Source organism: Eleutherodactylus coqui, chromosome 5 (genome assembly GCF_035609145.1).
Source record: "Eleutherodactylus coqui strain aEleCoq1 chromosome 5, aEleCoq1.hap1, whole genome shotgun sequence".
Taxonomy (NCBI): domain Eukaryota; kingdom Metazoa; phylum Chordata; class Amphibia; order Anura; family Eleutherodactylidae; genus Eleutherodactylus; species Eleutherodactylus coqui.
The window spans coordinates 3,647,755-3,667,881 of record NC_089841.1 but is presented as its reverse complement, the minus strand read 5'-3'; the positions used below and the strand labels follow the sequence as shown (position 1 = coordinate 3,667,881).

At 45.8% G+C, this 20,127-nt stretch overlaps 1 protein-coding gene across 1 annotated transcript in view; it reads left to right on the top strand.

Annotated features, from left to right (window-relative positions):
- The window catches only part of LOC136627267 (zinc finger protein 304-like), a 218,256-nt gene extending 201,071 nt beyond the window's left edge, over window positions 1-17,185 (top strand). Inside the window, exons 14-15 of the mRNA XM_066602237.1 lie at window positions 335-425; window positions 14,793-17,185. Of these exons, the coding sequence (XP_066458334.1) occupies window positions 335-425; window positions 14,793-16,129 (1,428 nt within the window). The 3' untranslated portion in view covers window positions 16,130-17,185. The remainder of the gene's footprint in view (window positions 1-334; window positions 426-14,792) is intronic.
- Window positions 17,186-20,127: the final 2,942 nt, after the last annotated feature.

The window sequence follows — 20,127 nt, the reverse complement described above, 5'->3', positions numbered from 1 at the left end:
AGTCACGGAGGGGGCGATGTCGGCCTCTAACAGCATACAGAGTGATGGCTGTTTACCTGTACATGAAATGGGAGCAAGCTGTCAATCTGCATGATGCAGGAGGGAGAAGCCAGCACGGCCCCCTCCGCGACTCAGAGCTCCAAGCCAACCCGCATGAACCTGCTGACAGAATCCCTTTAATTGAACCCTAACGGGCATCCACTCTGACATGACTGACTACTGCTGTCGGCTCAGTCCTGGTCCTCATGGTAATTAATGATCTTGTTTAGTCCTGTAAGACGTCCCACACAACTTCCCCAACCGGCTGCTGACTTTTACCATATTTGTCTCACAGCTTTTGTATCCGGATGAAGATCTGCCCAATATTAATGCTACAGAGAGGAATGTGAGGGGCGATCAGCGGTGTAAAGAGGAGCTTCCTGCAGGTGAGTAGTAACCACTGAGTACAGCAGGGAAGTCACAGATTCTCCTCAGTCAGCGGCTGCAGATACTCCTGTAGATCTGTAAGCTCTGGGATCCGTCAGTCTCCGCTGTATATCCCCCATTATACTAAATCTGGATGAAATGTCCGACCGTTGTAGGCGATGACACATGATGACATCTACAGCGCGGGCGTGGAGCACACCAATGTGAGCGGGAAATACTTATTACATCATATCTGTGCTGATGGGGGGGGGGGAGTAGTTCTCTAATTCTGGGACTGAGGGTCATTTACACTGACCAACTCTTGATCTCATGTAACGGGCGCCGATCACATGACCAAAGATGAAGAGATAGACCCCGGATAACAGAATATACAACATGAAGACATAGACCCCGGATAACAGAATATACAACATGAAGACATAGACCCCGATAACAGAATATACAACATTGAGACATAGACCTGGATAACGGAATATACAACATGGGGACACAGAGGCAGATAACAGAATATACAACATGGAGACATAGACCCGGATAACAGAATATACAACATGGAGACATAGACCCGGATAACAGAATATACAACATGGAGACATAGACCCGGATAACAGAATATACAACATGGAGACATAGACCCGGATAACAGAATATACAGCATGAAGACATAGACCCGGATAACAGAATATACAACATGGAGACATAGACCCGGATAACAGAATATACGACATGGGGACATAGACCCAGATAACAGAATATACGACATGGAGACATAGACCCGGATAACAGAATATACAACATGGAGACATAGACCCGGATAACAGAATATACAACATGGAGACATAGACCCCGGATAACAGAATATACGACATGGGGACATAGACCCAGATAACAGAATATACGACATGGAGACATAGACCCTGATAACAGAATATACAACATGGAGACATAGACCCGGATAACAGAATATACAACATGGAGACACAGAGGCAGATAACAGAATATACAACATGGAGACATAGATCCCAATAACAGAATATACGACATGGAGACATAGACCCTGATAACAGAATATACAACATGGAGACATAGACCCGGATAACAGAATATACAACATGGAGACACAGAGGCAGATAACAGAATATACAACATGGAGACATAGACCCCGGATAACAGAATATACAACATGGAGACATAGACCCCGGATAACAGAATATACAACATGGAGACATAGACCCGGATAACAGAATATACAACATGGGGACATAGACCCGCATAACAGAATATACAACATGGAGACATAGACCCGCATAACAGAATATACAACATGGGGACATAGACCCGGATAACAGAATATACAACATGGGGACATAGACCCTGGATAACAGAATATACAACATGGGGACTTAGACCCAGACAACAGAATATACAACATGGAGACAAAGACCCGGATAACAGAATATACAACATGGAGACATAGACCCGGATAACAGAATATACAACATGGAGACATAGACCCGGATAACAGAATATACAACATGGGGACATAGACCCTGGATAACAGAATATACAACATGGGGACATAGACCCTGGATAACAGAATATACAACATGGGGACTTAGACCCAGACAACAGAATATACAACATGGGGACTTAGACCCAGACAACAGAATATACAACATGGAGACATAGACCCGGATAACAGAATATACAACATGGAGACATAGACCCGGATAACAGAATATACAACATGGAGACATAGACCCGGATAACAGAATATACAACATGGAGACATAGACCCGGATAACAGAATATACAACATGGAGACATAGACACGGATAACAGAATATACAACATGGGGACATAGACCCGGATAACAGAATATACAACATGGAGACATAGACCCGGATAACAGAATATACAACATGGAGACATAGACCCGGATAACAGAATATACAACATGGAGACATAGACCCGGATAACAGAATATACAACATGGAGACATAGACCCGGATAACAGAATATACAACATGGAGACATAGACACGGATAACAGAATATACAACATGGGGACATAGACCCCGGATAACAGAATATACAACATGGAGATATAGAGCTGCATAACAGAATGTACAACATGGGGACATAGACCCGGATAACAGAATATACAACATGGAGACATAGACCCGCATAACAGAATATACAACATGGGGACATAGAGGCAGATAACAGAATATACCACATGGGGACGTAGACCCGGATAACAGAATATACCACATGGGGACGGAAAACAGAATATACCACATGGGGACGGAAAACAGAATATACCACATGGGGACAGAAAACAGAATATACAACATGGGGACGGAAAACAGAATATACAACATGGAGACATAGACCAGGATAACAGAATAACAACCTGGAGACATAGACCCGGATAACAGAATATACAACATGGAGACATAGACCCGGATGACAGAATATACAACATGGAGACATAGACCCGGATGACAGAATATACAACATGGAGACATAGACCCGGATGACAGAATATACAACATGGAGACATAGACCCGGATGACAGAATATACAACATGGAGACATAGACCCGGATAACAGAATATACAACATGGAGACATAGACCCGGATGACAGAATATACAACATGGGGACATAGACCCGGATGACAGAATATACAACATGGAGACATAGCTGCTTAGTCCAATTCCTCCCATTCTGTATGTGTCTTTTCTTCATTTTTCTTGCCCAGATGTAGGACTTTGCATTTTTCCTTATAAAATACCATTCTTTTAGTCGCCGACCACTGTTCAAGCTACTCTAGATTTTTTTGAGTCCTTTCTCTTTTCTAGCGTTAGCTATCCCTCCTAGCTTATCTGCAGATATGTTCAGTTTTCCCTTAATTTCCTTATCTAGATATATAAAAATGTTGGCCACCACTGGGCCTAGGACAGAGCCTTGTGGTTCCCCACTTGATACATTCTTCCACTTGGATGTGCAGCCATTTATGACCACTCTTTGAGGACGATCACTCAGCCAGTTCTGAATCCACCTAATAGTTGCCTTGTCAATCCCAGATTTGGTCATTTCATCAATAAGGGTGGTATGAGATACTTTGTGAAATGCTTTACTAAGGTCAAGATATACTATATCCATTGCATTTCCCTGATCAACCCAGTCGGTGATTCTGTCATACAGGGAAATTAGATTCATCTGGTATGACTTGTTTGTTGCAAACCCATGCTGGCTCTGGTTAATTACTCCATTCTCATCCAAGTACTTGTATACATGCTGTTTAATAATTTTGTTCAAAGATCTTTCCTTGTATAGCAGTCAGGCTCACAGGGCTGTAGTTTCCTGGATCCACCTTCTTCCCTTTTTTAAAGCTAGGAACAACATTTGCCCTTCTGAAATTTTCTCGGATTTTCCCTGTGCTCTAGGAATTGTCAAAAATTGTGGCGATTGGTTCAGCAATTATCTCCGCTGCGTCCTTTAGTATTCTAGGATGTAATTCATGTGGACGTGGAGACTTGGATTCATGTAAGTTAGCTAAGTGTTCCCTCACCTTCACTCTGTTTTATAGATGTCCTGCATTCTTGTATTCCACCAATAGCACAGGGGAGATCAGCTGATGTTACATCTACTTTCTGAGAGTAAACAGATACAAAATCGGAATTTAAAAGTTCTTCCTTCTCAACATCTTTCCTAATCAATTCACCTTTATCATCCTGTATAAGTCCTATTGAATCCTTAGCTATTCTTTTCCTTGACCCTCAATTCTTTTTTTATTGATTTTGGCCTCTTACAAGCCTCCATTCATTATTAGCTTTATCTTTTCTGATACTTGCCCTACAGTTTCTGCAGACCCCATGATATTCTTCTTTAGATATGTCCCCCTCTTTCCATTTCATAAATATATATTTTATCCTTTTAACAGGTAAGTTCTGTGTTCATCCATCCGGGTCTTTTTAAATGCTTCCCATTCTCCCTTCTTTTAGGGATTGGTAACGATTGTGCTTTGAGAATCTCATTTCACAATATTTCCCAACCTTCTTGATCATTTCTGTCCTTAAGAACATCCAGCCATTGGATTCTTCCTCTCCTCCTTCTGAGTTCATTGAAATCTGCCTTTCTGAAATCCATCCTTGAGGTCTGAGTCTTCTCAGGTCTTCCTCCCCTTTTTATCCGGCATCCAAGGATATCATGATCACTGCCTCCTTAGGTCCCAGCCACCCTTACTCCCTCAACCATTCCTCCCTGTTGGTAAGAATTAGGGCCAAGATAGCAGATCCCCTTGTTTTCTCTTCTACCTTCTGGAAGATAAAGTTGTCAGCAAGAGCGGATAAGAATCTGTTGGATCCATTACTTTTACCTGAAAGATTCCCAACAAATGTCTGGATGGGTAAAATCTCCCATGAATCACTATGTTGGGGTTCTTTGAGAGCTTGGCCATCTGATGTAGAAAGCGTTCCTCCATGTCTTCTGCTTGTCCAGGTGGCCTATAGTAAATGCCTACAATGGTGTCCTTTCTGTTGTTCTTTCCTTGTATTCTTACCCAAACAGTTTCTACAGAACTCCCAGCTCTGAAGCTTGAATCTCAGTGGAGATGAATGTTTTCCTAACATACAACACCTCCTCCCCTTTTATTAGGTCTATTTCTTATAAATACATTGTATCCTACAAGCCTCGTATCCATTCCTGTGTTAGTAGCTCCGATTATCCTTGTTTGTTTCCCATGCTCTGTGCATTTGTGTAGGAACATGTTAGTTTGTGATCGGGGTCTCTTGTTCCTCTACTTGCCTTCTGAATTTTTTGTCTTTGTTCTTTCTTTCCACTTCAATAGCGAGGGTCTCAGATGTATTAATTAGCTGTATATTTTTGACTTTCACTTCCCTTCCCATATTTTTCTAGTTTAAAGCTCTTCTAATGAGGGAAGCAAGGTGCCCTCCAAATATATGCTTACCTGTCAGTAACCCTCTTCACAACAACACTTCTTTTTCTCCATTCATGAGGAGTCTCAGTACTCACTAGACTGTTCTTTGTGGGCAAAGTCATTTCTTGATATACCTCTTCATTGTTTTCCTTTGTGAGATCCTGGAACTGGTTCCTGGGCAGAATGGGTGCTGACTCCTGCTTCTTCTCCTGTATACCCTTATACTCCTGTGTAACACCCTTATATATCCTTTGTATATGTATATATATTTGTATGGCTGGTCTTTTTAAGAATAAACCTTCAATTTATTAGTCAAGCCTTGTCTGTTTTAAAATGAACCATAACTCCGAGCGATTGTGTGCATGATACATAGTCTGGGTTCCAGCTTACCTTTGCAAGTTGGTGGTGGCAGCGAGTGTGTGTATGTGAGCGGCACTGTAGAGTGCGGTAGTGCATTAGACTTGATCAGGGGGTGATTTGTGCTTTCGGCCTGCATGTGGCAGGACCCCATAAAACCCACCTGTAGTCTGGCGACTCCACACTCGCAGCCTCGCTAGAATGATCGGACTCTGTCGTGATAAGTTGGATGCAGCAGTTAGAGCGATCGTTTCCCCACATAGTTGTGCGGGGGTCTATTTTTTGTGAGACGTCCTGTAGTTTCTATTCGTACCATTTTGGAGTACATACGACTTTTTGATCCCTTTCTTTTTATTTTTCTTTTATTGGAGACCGGATGACCAAAAAAGCGCCATTCTGGAGGGTTTTTTCCTTTCTGGTGATGTTCACCACGCGGGGTAAATAATGCGTTACATTGATCAATTGGACTTTTGGTATCTCTGCATCCGTAAATTTGTTTAAACTTTTATGACCTTTATTTATAAGTGATTTATATTGGGGTTTTTTTGTAGTCCGCAGAGGGAACAGGAACCTGTGATGCTTTGATCGCTCCTACAGTATGATGTAATGCCACAGCATTACATTCTACCACAATCTGACAGGTAATCTGCAAAGGCTGCCCTGGGGCCTTTCAGAAGGCCCCCAGCTCCCATGACAACTACACAGCAGACCGTGATCTTATTGCGGGGGCAGTGCGGGACCCTAAACATCGATCAGGGGGCATTTAAATGCTGCTGTCAGAAATGATAGAGGTATTTAAAGGGTTAACTGTTCTGATAAGCGGTGCTGCTTATCGAAGCTGTTCCAGGTGGGTGCCAACTGTAAAAAAACGCCAACACCCACATTGTATGGTGCGAGATCAACCTGCGATCACCCTGCATACTTACACCGAACCTGCGGGACATAACTGTACTTCGTGTAGAGCTAAGGGGTTAAAAGAAGCATAGAGTCTAGATCATGTGAGGTCATTATCCCCCTCTACTCCTCCTTAGTCAGACCTCATCTGGAATACTGGGTCCAGTTCTGGGCACCCCACTTTAAAAAAGACATAGACAAACTGGAGCAAGTTCAGAGAAGAGTTACCAAGATGGTGAGCGGTCTGCAAATCATGTCCTATGAGGAACGGGTAAAGGATCTGGGAATGTTTAGCAGAAGAGAAGGCTGAGAGGAGACTTAATAGCTGTCTACAAATATCTGAAGGGCTGTCACAGTGCAGAGGGATCAGCCCTATTCTCATCTGCACAAGGAAAGACTAGAACGGATGAAACTGAAAGGGAGGAGACACAGATTAGATATTAGACAGTGAGGGGATCAATGAGTGGAACAGGTTGCCACGGGAGGTGGGGAGTTCTCCTTCAATGGAAGTGTTCAGAGGCTGGACAGACACCTGTCTGGGATGATTTACTGACCCTGCACTGAGCAGGGGGATCCGATGACCCCGGAGGTCCTTCCAACTCTGCCATTCTAGGATTCACTCTGTAAATCACCAGCAATGCTACCTTGGGGTGGAGGACATATCACTGGTAAACAGCCTCTTTGTTACAAAGAATGTGAATGGTTCTTAGCTAGGTCATAGGTGCTGAATTCAAAAATGAAATCACTTTTTGCCTATCGGGCTCAGTTTTCTTGTGACAACCCTTTTTATAGAAATCCTTGAAAACGCTGCACTTTGGTATTCAGCTGTGGCTTAATTTAATTCAGCAACTGTTATTGTTGAAAAACCATTGAAATAGACTGGGAATTATAATACAAAACCCTTAGTATAGAAAGCCACCACCAGGAAAGAAGGGGGGCTGGCGACATTGGCCATGAGTCATGTACAAACCTCTTCTGTTGCGTGAGCTGCCACCGGCATCTCAGCATTGACAGTTCAGTCAACAACTGCTGTTGGAAGTGACGGCTCGTAGTACTACGCTAGTGACGGTTTGTGTTTTGTGTCAGTTCAGACGAAATGCCTCGTACCGCTGTAAGCAGCCCTGATTCTTTTCATTATATCTGTGGACAGTTTACTCTGAAATCGCAAAAACGGAAACTTAAAGGGGTTGTCCCGCGCCGAAACAGGTTTTTTTTTTTTTCAATAGCCCCCCCCCCGTTCGGCGCGAGACAAACCCGATGCAGGGGTTAAAAAAAAAAACGGATAGTGCTTACCTGAATCCCCGGGCTCCGGTGACTTCTTACTTACCTTGTGAAGATGGCCGCCGGGATCTTCACCCTCGGTGGACCGCAGGTCTTCTGTGCGGTCCATTGCCGATTCCAGCCTCCTGATTGGCTGGAATCGGCACGGGGCGGAGCTACGAGGAGCCGCTCTCCGGCACGAGCGGCCCCATTCAGAAAAGAAGACCAGACTGCGCAAGCGCGTCTAATCGGGCGATTAGACGCTGAAAATTAGACGGCACCATGGAGACGAGGACGCCAGCAACGGAGCAGGTAAGTGAATAACTTCTGTATGGCTCATAATTAATGCACAATGTATATTACAAAGTGCATTAATATGGCCATACAGAAGTGTATAGACCCACTTTGTTTTGCGGGACAACCCCTTTAATCCTCTTGTATAAAAAGTGCTGCGAACTATATTGTGGGTGTAAGGTTGGTGGACCGGACCGCAGATGGGCTCCCCACATGTGCTGTTTGATATGTGTTACACTCCTGACAGGCTGGTTAAGAGGAGCACGTCACATGCCCTCTGCTGTGCCCATGATTCAGAGGGAACCAACAGATCACACAACAGACTGTTGGAATCACCTCGAAAATCCCGAAAACTGTGCAATATCCTGACTTCCCATCTGCTATAAGCCCGGTATGTCACAGTGAAGAACTGCCACTAGCAGCGCCTCCTGAGAACGTGAGTGAAGGTGAATACAGTGACGACCATGCAGAAGACATAGAAGGGGACATGCAGACCGACCCAACATCTCAGGACCCCTGGGAATCACATGAGCCCCACTTTGTGACTCAATGGGGTCTCAGCGATCTTGTTCGTGATTTAAATTTTTTGAAGCAACGGGCTGAGCTTTTAGGTTCCAGACTGAAAGGATGGAATTTTTTTTTCTCACAATGAGCAAGTAAGTTTTTTTCGTGACCGACGTGCTATTTTTTTTGAACGTGTCTCCAAGGAAGGTGACATGGCCTTGTGTAATATCGAATCCGTTATGGGGACTCTTGTCCATCATTTCAATGTAAATGAGTGGCGCTTGTTCATAGACTCCAGCAAAGTTAGCCTGAAAGCAGGACTTCTTCATAATAAGAATTTCCTTCAGTTCGGATTGCTCATGCCGTTAACCTGAAGGAGACATATGAGAACTTCAAACAGCTCCTCCCACTTGTCCAATATGAGAAATACAAATGGCGTATAGGTGGAGATCCCAAGGTTTTTGCGATTCCGCTCGGCCTGCAGCTCAGTTATACAAAGCACTGCTGCCTTCTATGCGAGTGGGACAGCAGAGACAGAAAAAACACTACTGTGGGAAAACATGGCCTGCTGGGAATGAACTGCTGCCTGGAGAGAAGAATGGGGTCAACATTCCTCTTGGTGACCCCAAAAATGTGTATCTGCCTCCGCTCCACATTACATTGGGTCTCATCAAAAACTGTGTAAAAGTCATGGACAAAACATCCCCTGGCCTCATGGACTTGTGGGGGAAGTTCCCAGGGATCAGTGAAGCAAAAATTAAGGAATATTTGTAGGACCGCTAATTAGGGAAGTAATGGCAAATTTCCTTGATATGTTGAACGATGTTGAATAAAAGGCATGGCTGTCTTCCAAGTGTCGGCAAGAACCTTTTAGGCAACAATAAGGCAGAGAAATATTGTGATATTGTACATGAACTACTGAGATCATACCACCATATGGCCCCTATAGTAATAGCACCCCCCATACATAGTGGCCGCCATTGTAATGGCACCCCCCACACACACATACTGAGATCATACCACCATATGGGATGCAACGTCCCATAGTAATAGCACCCCCCACACACACATACTGAGATCATACCACCATATGGGTCCCATAGTAATAGCACCCCCCCCACACCCACATACTGAGATCATACCACTGTATGGGCCCCATAGTAATAGCACCCCCCATACATAGTGGCCCCCATTGTAATAGCACCCCCCACACACACAAACTGAGCTCATACCACCATATGGAATGCAACGTCCCATAGTAATAGCAGCCCCACACACACACAGTGGCCCCCATAGTAATAGCACCCCCCACACACACATACTGACATCATACCACCGTATGGGCCCCATAGTAATAGCACCCCCCACACACACATACTGACATCATACCACCGTATGGGCCCCATAGTAATAGCACCCCCCATACATAGTGGCCCCCATTGTAATAGCACCTCCCCCACACACATACTGAGATCATACCACCATATGGGCCCCATAGTAATAGCACCCCCCATACATAGTGGCCCCCATTGTAATAGCACCTCCCCCACACACATACTGAGATCATACCACCGTATGGGATGTAACGTCCCATAGTAATAGCACCCCCACACACACATACTGACATCATACCACCGTATGGGATGTAACGTTCCATAGTAATAGTAGCCCCACACACACACACAGTGGCCCCCATAGTAATAGCACCCCCCACATACACATACTGAGATCATACCACCGTATGGCCCCCATAGTAATAGCACCCCCCACACACACATACTGAGATCATACCACCGTATGGCCCCCATAGTAATAGCACCCCCCACACACACATACTGAGATCATACCACCGTATGGCCCCCATAGTAATAGCACCCCCCACACACACATACTGAGATCATACCACCGTATGGGCCCCATAGTAATAGCACCTCCCATACATAGTAGCCCCCATAGTAATAGCACCCCCCATACATAGTGGCCCCCGTAGTAATAGCACCCCCACACATAGTGGCTCCCGTAGTAATAACACCCCCCACACACATACTGAAATCATACCACTGTATGGAACATAACACTCCATAGTAATAGCCCCCCCCCTCACACACAGCAGCCCCCATAGTAATAGCACCCCCCCACACACACACACAGCAGCCCCAATAGTAATAGCACCCCCCCCACACACACACACAGCAGCCCCCATAGTAATAGCACCCCCCCACACACACACACACAGCAGCCCCCATAGTAATAGCACCCCCCCCACACACACACACAGCAGCCCCCATAGTAATAGCACCCCCCACATACACATACTGAGATCATACCACCGTATAGGCCCCATAGTAATAGCACCCCCACACATAGTAGCCCCCATAGTAATAGCACCCCCCATACATAGTGGCTCCCGTAGTAATAGCACCCCCACACATAGTGGCCCCCGTAGTAATAACACCCCCCACACACATACTGAGATCATACCACTGTATGGAACATAACACTCCAAAGTAATAGCACCCCCCCCACACACACACACACAAACAGCAGCCCCCATAGTAATAGCAGCCCCACACACACATACTGAGATCATACCACCGTATGGGATGCAACGTCCCATAGTAATAGCACCCCCCACACATAGTGGCCCCCATAGTAATAGCACCCCCCACACCCACATACTGAGATCATACCACCATATGGGCCCCATAGTAATAGCACCCCCCCACACCCACATACTGAGATCATACCACCATATGGCCCCCATAGTAATAGCACCCCCCACACATAGTGGCCCCCATAGTAATAGCACCCCCCACACCCACATACTGAGATCATACCACCATATGGGCCCCATAGTAATAGCACCCCCCCACACACATACTGAGATCATACCACCATATGGGCCCCATAGTAATAGCACCCCCCCACACACATACTGAGATCATACCACCGTATGGGATGTAACACCCCATAGTAATAGCACCCTCCCCACACACATACTGAGATCATACCACCATATGGGCCCCATAGTAATAGCACCCCCCACACACATACTGAGATCATACCACCGTATGGGCCCCATAGTAATAGCATCCCACACACACATACTGAGATCATACCACCATATAGGCCCCATAGTAATAGCACCTCCCACACACATACTGAGATCATACCACCATATGGGCCCCATAGTAATAGCACCCCCCACACACATACTGAGATCATACCACCATATGGGCCCCATAGTAATAGCACCCTCCCCACACACATACTGAGATCATACCACCATATGGGCCCCATAGTAATAGCACCCCCCACACACATACTGAGATCATACCACCATATGGGCCCCATAGTAATAGCACCCTCCCCACACACATACTGAGATCATACCACCATATGGGCCCCATAGTAATAGCACCCCCCACACACATACTGAGATCCTACCACCATATGGGCCCCATAGTAATAGCATCCCACACACACATACTGAGATCATACCACCATATGGGCCCCATAGTAATAGCACCCCCCACACACATACTGAGATCATACCACCATATGGGCCCCATAGTAATAGCACCCCCCACACACATACTGAGATCATACCACCATATGGGCCCCATAGTAATAGCACCCCCCACACCCACATACTGAGATCATACCACCATATGGGCCCCATAGTAATAGCACCCCCCACACACATACTGAGATCATACCACCATATGGGCCCCATAGTAATAGCACCCCCCACACCCACATACTGAGATCCTACCACCATATGGGCCCCATAGTAATAGCACCCCCCACACCCACATACTGAGATCCTACCACCATATGGGCCCCATAGTAATAGCACCCCCCACACACATACTGAGATCATACCACCATATGGGCCCCATAGTAATAGCATCCCACACACACATACTGAGATCATACCACCATATGGGCCCCATAGTAATAGCACCCCCCACACACATACTGAGATCATACCACCGTATGGGCCCCATAGTAATAGCACCCCCCACACACATACTGAGATCATACCACCGTATGGGATGTAACACCCCATAGTAATAGCAGCCCCATACATAGTGGCCCCCATAGTAATAGCACCCCCCCAAACATAGTGGCCCCCTAGTAATAGCACCCCCACACATAGTGGCTCCCGTAGTAATAACACCCCCCACACACATACTGAGATCATACCACTGTATGGAACATAACACTCCATAGTAATAGCACCCCCCACACACATACTGAGATCATACCACCGTATGGGCCCCATAGTAATAGCACCCCCCACACACATACTGAGATCATACCACCGTATGGGCCCCATAGTAATAGCACCCCCCACACACATACTGAGATCATACCACCGTATGGGATGTAACGTCCCATAGTAATAGCAGCCCCCCACACACACACAGTGGCCCCCATAGTAATAGCACCCCCCACACACACATACTGAGATCATACCACCGTATGGGATCTAACATGGCACTAAAAATACATTTCTTGAGCTTCTTCCTGGATAACCTTGGCGCCGTTAGTGATGAACATGGAGAACAGTTCCACCAGGACATTTCTCAAATGGAAAATCATTATCAAGGCGAATGGAATGCCGCAATGTTGTCCGACGACTCCTGGACCTTACGGAGAGACGTTCGCGGAGCAGAGTCCCGCAGGAAATCAAGAAGGAAATCTGGTTAGGTGTGTTCCTTCACTTCTCTTAGTCTTGTGTTGCTTATATCTTTGATTTCCTTGTGAACTGACACCGTTTTTTTGTAACTCTTGTAGCAGAAGCGCGTCACTTTGCCAGATACGTATAATAGCTGCATACGCCGAGGCAAGCATTTACAAACACCATTATCACATGAAAACCGAGGCTGATACAGACATTCTGAAATGAGATCTGGATTCAGGGAAGAATTGTCTTCCAGAAACGGTGTGTTTTGTTCTTGTAACAGAAAAACAGTTTTTTCTTTTTTGTAGACCAGTGATTTATTTATCTATGGAGTAATAGACAGGAGCCCTGCCGGCTGTGGGATTGGAGGGTTTCTGTAGATGCAGGGAAGAGTAGCCTACTGTATTGTCATGTGTCATCTAGGGATGGAATACTGTACTGCACTTTATACTCGCATTCGAAACTACAGAAAATCTGTAATGCCTTGGGATGTGCTTTATGACCTGTTAATGTGTGAGACCAACCTGCTTTAGCAGTGCCACATCTAGATCTAAAGGTTTCCTTTGTCTTCCCTTTTCTCCTTTCCCTTATCTTTTAATGCAGTTTTTTTTAAACATTTTTTTTATAACCGATAATATTTCACTTTTCTTCGTTCCTCTGGGGGACCTGAACCTGTGATCATTCGATGGTTTGTACAATATACTGCATTGCTTCTGTATTGCAGTACACTGTAAGTTTATTGTCTGTCTATTAAGCTATACTATGGCAGGCTTGGGAGTGTTCAATTGGCCCTAATCTGCCAAGCAACCTATTGGCATCCCACAATCACATGGGTGTGTTTCCTATAGGTGTCCAAAGAGTCCCTTCGGCTAACTGCATAGAGGATGTGGTCACATTGTCCACTGAATTTAAAAAACAGCCACAAGCAGTGATAATTTTACTCCCCATCAATTCTGACTGCTTAAACACGTCAGGACAGAGCTGCTATGGACCACAATGAAAATAGAGATAAATAGTAAAGATCTAATGACGTATCCTGAAGTAGTACCGGTCGGGAACGCTGCTATTTCATGTAAGTGCATTACTATATAAGGAGACGGTTTTAATTTAAGTTTGTGCTTAATAAAGTTGCAGTTTAAAGCAACAAAGCGCGTTGCACAGCATTTCAATAAAGTAAATCTGTGATTGCACGGAGACGTCTTCCCTGGCGTTATCCCGAAGAAGCACATGCGGATCTTTTTTCTACTACATTTCAATTCTGACTGCTGTCAGCTATATGAAACCACTTGTAGCCCCCAGTTATGGAGCGTGCTCAGTTCCCCAGCCTGCTGTATAACCCCTTGCTGATGCATGACAGATATATACATCATGTGGTGTTAAAAGCTGTATTCAAAAATAATAAAATCTGTATTTTTTGTCAGATAATTGTACCAGAAGCTCAGAGGGATATCTCATATCTTCAAAGGATGGTGGTATCTCACTGGATACATATGAAAAGCAGGTCATTATCCCAGATCTACCCTCAACCCTTTACTGCACTGATCTGCCATCTGATCCTCTTCTACAACGCCTGTCTTCCGATTCATCACAGCCTGATAAGCAGGAGAAAAGTCACAGAAAGGATGTTCAATATCAAAGAGCTCACACAGGAGAGAAACCGTATTCATGTTCAGTATGCGGGAAATGTTTTCCTTATAAATCACAGCTATTTATACATGAGAGATTTCACACAGGAGAGAAGCCCTATTCATGTGCAGAATGTGGCAAGAGTTTTCAAGTTAAATCAAATCTTGTTCAACATAAGAAACTTCACACAGGAGAGAAGTCATATTCATGTTCAGAGTGTGGGAAATGTTTTACTCAGCAAGCACATCTTGTTCTACATGTTAGAATTCATACCGGAGAGAAGCCATATTCATGTTCAGAATGTGGCAAATGTTTTACAGATAAATCAACTCTTGTTATACATAAGAAAATTCACACAGGAGACAAGCCGTATTCATGTACAGAATGTGGGAAATGTTTTCTTCGGAAATCGCATCTCGTCGTACATGAGAGAATTCATACAGGAGAGAAGCCATACTCATGTCCAGAATGTGGGAAATGTTTTCCTCTTAAATTACAGCTAGTTAGACATGAGAGAATTCATACAGGAGAGAAGCCGTATGTATGTTCAGTATGTGGAAAATGTTTTCCTCATAAATCACAGCAAGTTATACATGAGAGAATTCACACAAGAGAGAAGCCGTATTCATGTTCAGAATGTGGGAAATGTTTTACCCAGAAATCAGATCTTGTTATACATGAGAGAATTCACACAAAAGAGAAGCCGTATTCATGTTCAGAATGCAGGAAATGTTTTACTCAGCAAGCACATCTTGTTAGACATCAGAGAAGTCACACAGGAGAGAAGCCATATTCATGTTCAGAATGCGGGAAATGTTTTATTCAGCAAACACACCTTGTTACACATGAGAGAGTTCACACAGGAGAGAGGCCATATTCATGTTCAGAATGTGGGAAATGTTTCCAAGTTAAATCAACTCTTGTTCAACATAAGAAACTTCACACAGGACAGAAGCCGTATGCATGTTCAGAATGTGGGAAATGTTTTACTCATAAATCAACTCTTGTTATACATAAGAAACTTCACACAGGGGAAAAGCCGTATTCATGTTCAGAATGTGGGAAATGTTTTTCCAATAAATCAAATCTTCATAGACATGAGAGAAGTCATATAGGAAGAAATGTGAATTAAGATTATCAGGACACTAGAAAAGTTGAGCTGGCATCCTCACCCCTTGTCTATCCTTCCTCCCCTCACATCCCTGATATGCATTCTTCTTTAAGAAGTCTTTTGATCATGATGGCAATAAGGTAGATACTAATTACTCCCCTGCTGGTGAGGACACCTCGGATATTTCTCGCAGACATTCTGGCACAATGACTGCTAGTGTCCATTTCAATGGAGAATTTATTATTGGAGATTATCGGTCACTTGTAGGCCCCAGCTCAATGTCAGATACGTTTTCAGAATGAGAGGATGCTGCTGACCAGGCGCAGTTACTCTCATCCCTGTGCAAACCCCAGTATTGCCTATAGGCGTAGCCGAGCATCTGTACACCATTATGCTTAGTATCTTTGGATTGGTAAATTCTAGAGACAAATACTAGAGCAAGTATTGTCCTTTTTGAGTACATGCCCGCTCGTGAGAAAAGATTTGGGTGCCGGCGGGAGTGAGCGGTTTGTTGCGGGAGTAAGCAGAAGGGAGCGGGGGGAAGGGGAGAGAGATCTCCCCCACGCTCTTTCCTGCCGGCACCTGAATCAAGTATTTGTCCTTAGCGAGTATGCTCGCTCTTCTCTAGTAAATTCCTGGTAAAGATTATGGCCGTATCTTGCCCATTGGAGCACCTCCAATGAAAATATGGCCAAAATATTAAATTGGGGTTTCCTACAGATCTTCCCCGCATAAAACCAAACTGCCTTGATGGCAGCAGAAAAAGGCCGGCGGGGTGTGGTTCTGCAGAGGCTTTAAAAACTAAGTGGGCTCCTTATTCAAATTGTCAGACTTATGGAGATACACACCAGTGTAAGGACTTTGCCATTGCTTTAGTGACTTCGCATGACCAGGAATTGGACATGCCCAATATCTTTCTTTTATTTTCTTCCTGTGTATTTTAAAATACTAATTGTGTGATTGCCTGTATAACCTTTACTCCATTGTAGCATCCTTTTCTGTATATTCTTGTATACTTATATATATTTGCAGTGCTGGTCTTTTTTTTTTTTTTTTAGAATAAATCTGCAATTTATTAGTCAAGTCTTGTTAGTTTTAAAATGAATCATAACTTTGAAGACTGTGTTCATAATTCCTGGTCTGGGTCCCAGCTTCCATTAACAGCTGGTGAGGGCAGTCCCGTCCGCGGCTCGCCTCAGACACACACTGGGAGAGATCAGGGAAAGTGCTGCTGCTATAGGGAAAGTGTTAGTGTAGGTTCCTGTCTTCAAGAACCCCAACGGTCCTTCTCAGGGCCACATCCGACCGTGTGCATTACTGTTGTGGCTGCTGGGAGCAGTTTTGCACAATTTTTTTTTTTTTTTTTTTTAATCTCAAGCTGTGCAGGCCATTACAGCTATAGCGTTCTCAGTCTGCAGTCAATTATACAGAGTATAGGGAAAGTGCTGCTGCTGATATAGGGAAAGTGGTAGTGTAGGATCCTGTCTTCAAAAACCCCAACGGTCCTTCTTAGGGCTACCTCTGACTGTCTGCATTTTACTGGGTGGCTGCTGGGAGTTGTAGTGCTTGCATTTTAGTTGTACGCAGCTAGGCCTTTTTGCAGCGATCCATAATAATTTTTTTTCTGCCTGGAGTGTGCATTAAAATACCGCTCTCACCGTGAAAGTGTACGCAAATAATTCCATACTTATTTATACCGTTCTGTGTCTGCAGTGAATGCCCAGTTGTCAGTGCTGTATAGTGGGGTAATTTATTTGGCCCCTGCTCTATTCATAATCTGCCATGATGAGGGGTAGGGGTAAGGATCAAGGACCTGGACGCAGACGTCCAAGTGAGGGTGTGGGCACAGGCAGAGTTCCTGGTCCAGGTGAATCACAGCCGGCTGCTGCGGGATTAGGAGAGAGGCAAGTTTCTGTGATCCCCAGCTTCATATCACAATTTATGGGTCCACGTGGTAGACCTTTATTACAAACAGAGCAGTGCGAGCAGGTCCTGTCGTGGATGGCAGAAAATGCATCCAGCAATGCATCGACCACCCAGTCTTTTACGCAGTCCACTACTCCTGGCTTAGGGACTGCTACTCTGAATCCTCTGGCTGCTCCTCCTTCCTCCCAGCCACTTCACTCCATGAAAATGACATCTGAGCAGGCCGACTCTCAGGAAAGGTTCTCGGGTCCCTGCCATGAGTGGGAAAACCTGGTTCCTCTCTCAACTGAGGAGTTTGTCGTGACCGATGCCCAACCTTTGGAAAGTTCCCAGGGTCCGGGTGATGAGGCTGGGGACTTCCGGCAACTGTCTCAAGAGCTTTCAGTGGGTGAGGAGGATGATGATGATGAGACACAGTTGTCTGTCAGTGAGGTAGTAGTAAGGGCAGTAAGACCGAGGGAGGAGCGCCCAGAGGATTCGGAGGAAGAGCAGCTGGACGATGAAGTGATGGACCCCACCTGGTTTGCTAAGCCTACTGAGTACAGGGCTTTAGAGGGGGAGGCAAGTGCAGCAGCAGGACAGGTTGGAAGAGGCAGTGGAGTGGCCAGGGGTAGAAGCAGGGCCAGAGCGAGGAATCCCCCAACTGTTTCCCAAACCACCCTGTCGCGGCAAGCCTCCGTGCAGAGGGATAGGTGTTCAAAGGTGTGGATATTTTTCAGTGAGAGCGCGGACGACCAACGAAGAGTAGTGTGCAACCTGTGTCGCACCAAGATCAGCAGGGCTGCCACCGCTACCAGCCTCACCACCACCAGCCTGCGCAGGCATATGATGGCTAAGCAACCCACCAGGTGGGACGAAGGCCATTTACCGCCTGCTGGTCACATCACTGCCTCTCCGCCTGTGCCGCAACCTGCCACACAGATCCAACCCCCCTCTCAGGACACAGGCACATACGCCTCCCGGCCTGCACCCACAACCTCACCTCCACTGTCCTCCAGCAATGTCTCCCAGCACAGCGTTCAGCTGTTGCTAACACAAGCGTTGGAGCAAAAGCGCAAGTACGCCGTCACGCACACGGACGCGCAAGCTTTAAACGTGCACATTACCAAATTAATCAGCCTGGAGATGCTGCCGTACAGACTTGTGGAAATGGAGGCTTTCAAAAACATGATGGCGGCAGCGGATCCGCGCTACTCGGTCCCCAGTCGCCACTACTTTTCCCGGTGTGCCGTCCCAGCCCTGCACCACCACGTCTTCCGCAATATTATACTCGCCCCTCACCAACACGGTTACAGGGAAGGTCCACTTAACAACGGACACGTGGACAAGTACAGGCGGGCAGGGCCACTATATCTCCTTGACAGCACATTGGGTGTATTTAGTAGAGGCTGGGACCGAGTCAGAGCCTGGGACTGCTCACGTCCTTCCCACCCCCAGAATAGCGGGTCCTACCTCCGTGCTGGTATCTGCGGCGGTTTATGCCACCTCCTCTAAACCCTCCCCCTCCTCCTATACAACCTCTACCTCACAATTAAGAAGTGTGAGCAGCACGTCGCCAGCAATCGGTATCACGTGGCAGCACAGTGGTGGGCAAGTGTCAGCAGGCCGTGCTGAAACTAATCAGTTTAGGAGAAAAGAGGCACACGGCCCCCGAACTGTTGCAGGGTCTGACAGAGCAGACCGACCTCTGGCCTCCAACCGGGCATGGTCGTGTGTGACAACGGCTGTAACATGGTGGCAGCTCGGCAGCCTCACACACGTGCCATGCCTGGCCCATGTCTTCAATTTGGTGGTTCAGCAGTTTCTGAAAAACTACCCACACTTGTCTGACCTCCTCGGCAAGGTGCGCCGCATCTGCGCACATTTCCGCAAGTCCACCGCGGACGCTGCCACCCTGCGGACCCTGCAACATCGGTTTAATCTGCCAGAGCACCGACTGCTGTGCGACGGGCCCACACGGTGGAATTCTACATGTTGGCCAGGCTGTATGAGCAGCGTAGAGCAATAGTGGAATACCAACTCCAACATGGGTGGTGTAGTGGGAGTCAGCCTCCTCAATTCTTTACGGAGGAGTAGGCCTGGATGGCAGATAT